This window comes from Drosophila innubila (genome assembly GCF_004354385.1).
Source record: "Drosophila innubila isolate TH190305 chromosome 2L unlocalized genomic scaffold, UK_Dinn_1.0 4_B_2L, whole genome shotgun sequence".
Lineage (NCBI taxonomy): Eukaryota > Metazoa > Arthropoda > Insecta > Diptera > Drosophilidae > Drosophila > Drosophila innubila.
In genome coordinates this window covers 4,532,658-4,535,436 of record NW_022995372.1, presented here as the reverse complement: position 1 = coordinate 4,535,436, position 2,779 = coordinate 4,532,658, and the positions used below count along the sequence as shown (strand labels likewise).

Below are 2,779 nucleotides of genomic sequence, written 5' to 3'. Positions count from 1 at the left end.
TCATATTAACATGTTATAAAACTGTCAATTAAAAACTACTTCCTGGGTAAATTTGTGTTCCATCGAGCTGAGCGCTAAGTCACTCAGTCTTTTTTTTTCATTTCCTCTTTTGCAGCTTAAAGTGTAAAACGTGGCAAGAGCAATAGCAACAACGGCCATATCTGATCTACATTATAAAAGTGACCAAAGAAAGTGCTTGAAGCGGAAAGGATAGCAGAAACCAATTATTCAACGACGACAACGTTTTTTATGAACCAAAGGAGCAGCTTGAGAGTTTAAAATGAATAAAAGCGACAGCTCACCGATCAGTAACGATCATTTGCACTTCCAACAGTTGATATACGCTTATGCATTGCATTATCAACTTGCGGACTCCTTAAACAACAGCTTGAGTAACTGTGCTGATTTCATTTATTTTAATTGGACGAAGACGTATGAGGAATACGATCATGACTTGGATATCATCAAGTTTTGGGTATACGGCGTCTTACTGAATATAATTGGCGTCATCGGGGTTCTGGGCAACGTCATATCCATGATTATACTCTCCCGCCCGCAAATGAGATCAAGTTTTCACTTTTTGCTTTTGGGCTTGGCACTCTGCGACACAATTTTTATTACTTCTGCCATCCTGGTGCTTGGCATACCTTCGATATACCCGTATACGGGTCACTTATTCTGGTATTATAACTATGTGTATCCGTTCATTTATCCTATAATGATTCCCATAGTCATGACTGCCCAGACGGCGAGTATCTACATTATTTTAATGTTGACTGTGGAACGCTATGTGTCGGTCTGTCATCCGCTTTGAGTACGTGCTCTCTGCACCTATAGGCGGGCCAAGATCTCTTTTACTGTCTGTGTCTGCTTTGCCTTCTTCTACAATATTCCACGATTTTGGGAGACTCATACGGTGACGTATCAAGTGCCCAACACGACAATTGTTCTACATTGTGTGAGGCCGTCGACAATGAGAATGGATCTAACGTACGTTAAAATCTATATAAACTGGTGCTATCTGATTGTGAACTATATAATACCCTTTCTCATGATGGTCATACTTAATTGGCTGATCTACAGGCAGGTGAAGCGGGCAAATCGGGAACGACAACGCTTGTCGAGATCGAAAACACTAGAAAATAGATTGACAACGATGCTGTTGGGTGCAGTTCTATACTTACTGTTAAACTTTTTGACTTTCGTGTTGAACATCTGTGAGGCATTCTACATTGTGATCGATTATAAGGTGCTACCGGTGTCCAATCTTTTCGTCGTTGTGAACAACAGCGTCAACTTTCTAATTTACATCATCTTTGGCGAAAAGTTTAGGCGCATCTTTTTACTCTTTTTTTCAAAAGACGCGACACGACGTCGACAGAGAAGCTTCCGAATAATACGCTAAGCGTTCAATTAGTTTTGTCGCTTTGTACTCAGTCTTCGATTAGTAGTAAAAGTACGCCGAAAGAAAGAAACGGATCAGTTTTTCATATTTTATGGAAAAAAAATACAGCGGTAACGAAGACCAGACAACCGGCCAGTTGAGCGACCAGAAACAACTTCGACATCGAATCAAGCGAGGTGAGCAGGTGAATAAGTGAGAAACTTAAAAGTGTGCAGTATATGTATTACCTATAATACTAGAATAATATAATAATAAAAAAACAGATTATTGTAATGCTGAAGTGGGCCATTTTGTGATTTCGACCGACAGTATAATCTCACAAAATAAACCTCTACACGAGGTAAAAGTCTAGTGACGAAAGCAATTTCTAGCCCCAAAATTTCTGATATCCAATTTTGTGACGAACAAAATTCAGTTTAATCTAAAAATTTTGAATAAAAATATAAATTGATAAAAAACTAGTCGGCCGGTGCTACAGTCGAGCATACTCGACTGTCGGAGACCCCGTACTTACTATTCAAAAGCAGCCACTTCTAAAAATTAAATAATATTTACTATAAACTTTAATTTTTATATATAACTTTAAACTTTAATTTTTATATATAAGCCTACATAAATGTAAATCTTTAACAGAGATAAAATCAAAACTACATGTTCAACATGCAAAATGTTGTTATAAATAAGCTAAACAACACTTAATTCATATAGTAACATAATTAAAGCTAAAAATTTAATTAAATAATATATTTGATTCAAAAAAAGTTGACAGATAAATTTATTAAAAACATAAATAAATATACTAAATTTATAAAACATTAAATTTACATAGAATTTTCACATGACATTTATATAAATGTCAATATAAAATAATTTAAATAAAATTATTAAACATAAATTCAATATAATGTGTCAATATAACATTCAAAAATAATAATTTAAAAAAATTTTGAAATTAAATAATAATTTGAAAAAAAATTGAAAAATAGCTAAAAAATCAGGTAAAAAAAGTTGCCCCGGCGGGAATCGAACCCGCAACAAAACTGCAAAAAATATTGAATGACAGACGCTTAACATTTTAAGCCACACTTGCACATATCCGTTTAGCCTCCCAATTTGCCACATTACTTCTTTTATTACTCAATTACAAAATCAATAAAATTTATTTTAGCCTTTAATCATCATACATTTATTTCTTTTAAATGAAAAAGAAAAAAGAAAAATGAATAAAAGTTTAATGTCTTTCGCCCACGGCAGCACTCAAACCCACTAACATTTTCTGACTCCCCGCCTCTTAGCACACTACGCCACAGAAACACATGACTGATCGGACTCCAGTTTGTTATATAATAAGTTAACTCGATTTTCATGTTATAA

General features: G+C 34.5%; 1 protein-coding gene across 1 annotated transcript; it reads left to right on the top strand.

Moving 5' to 3' along the window:
- The first annotated feature begins 280 nt into the window (after positions 1 to 280).
- On the top strand, positions 281 to 1,405 carry LOC117779677 (FMRFamide receptor-like). Its single transcript, XM_034615946.1, is given in 1 exon segment — positions 281 to 1,405. A coding segment is annotated over 1 exon segment (1,125 nt).
- The last annotated feature ends 1,374 nt before the right edge of the window (positions 1,406 to 2,779 follow it).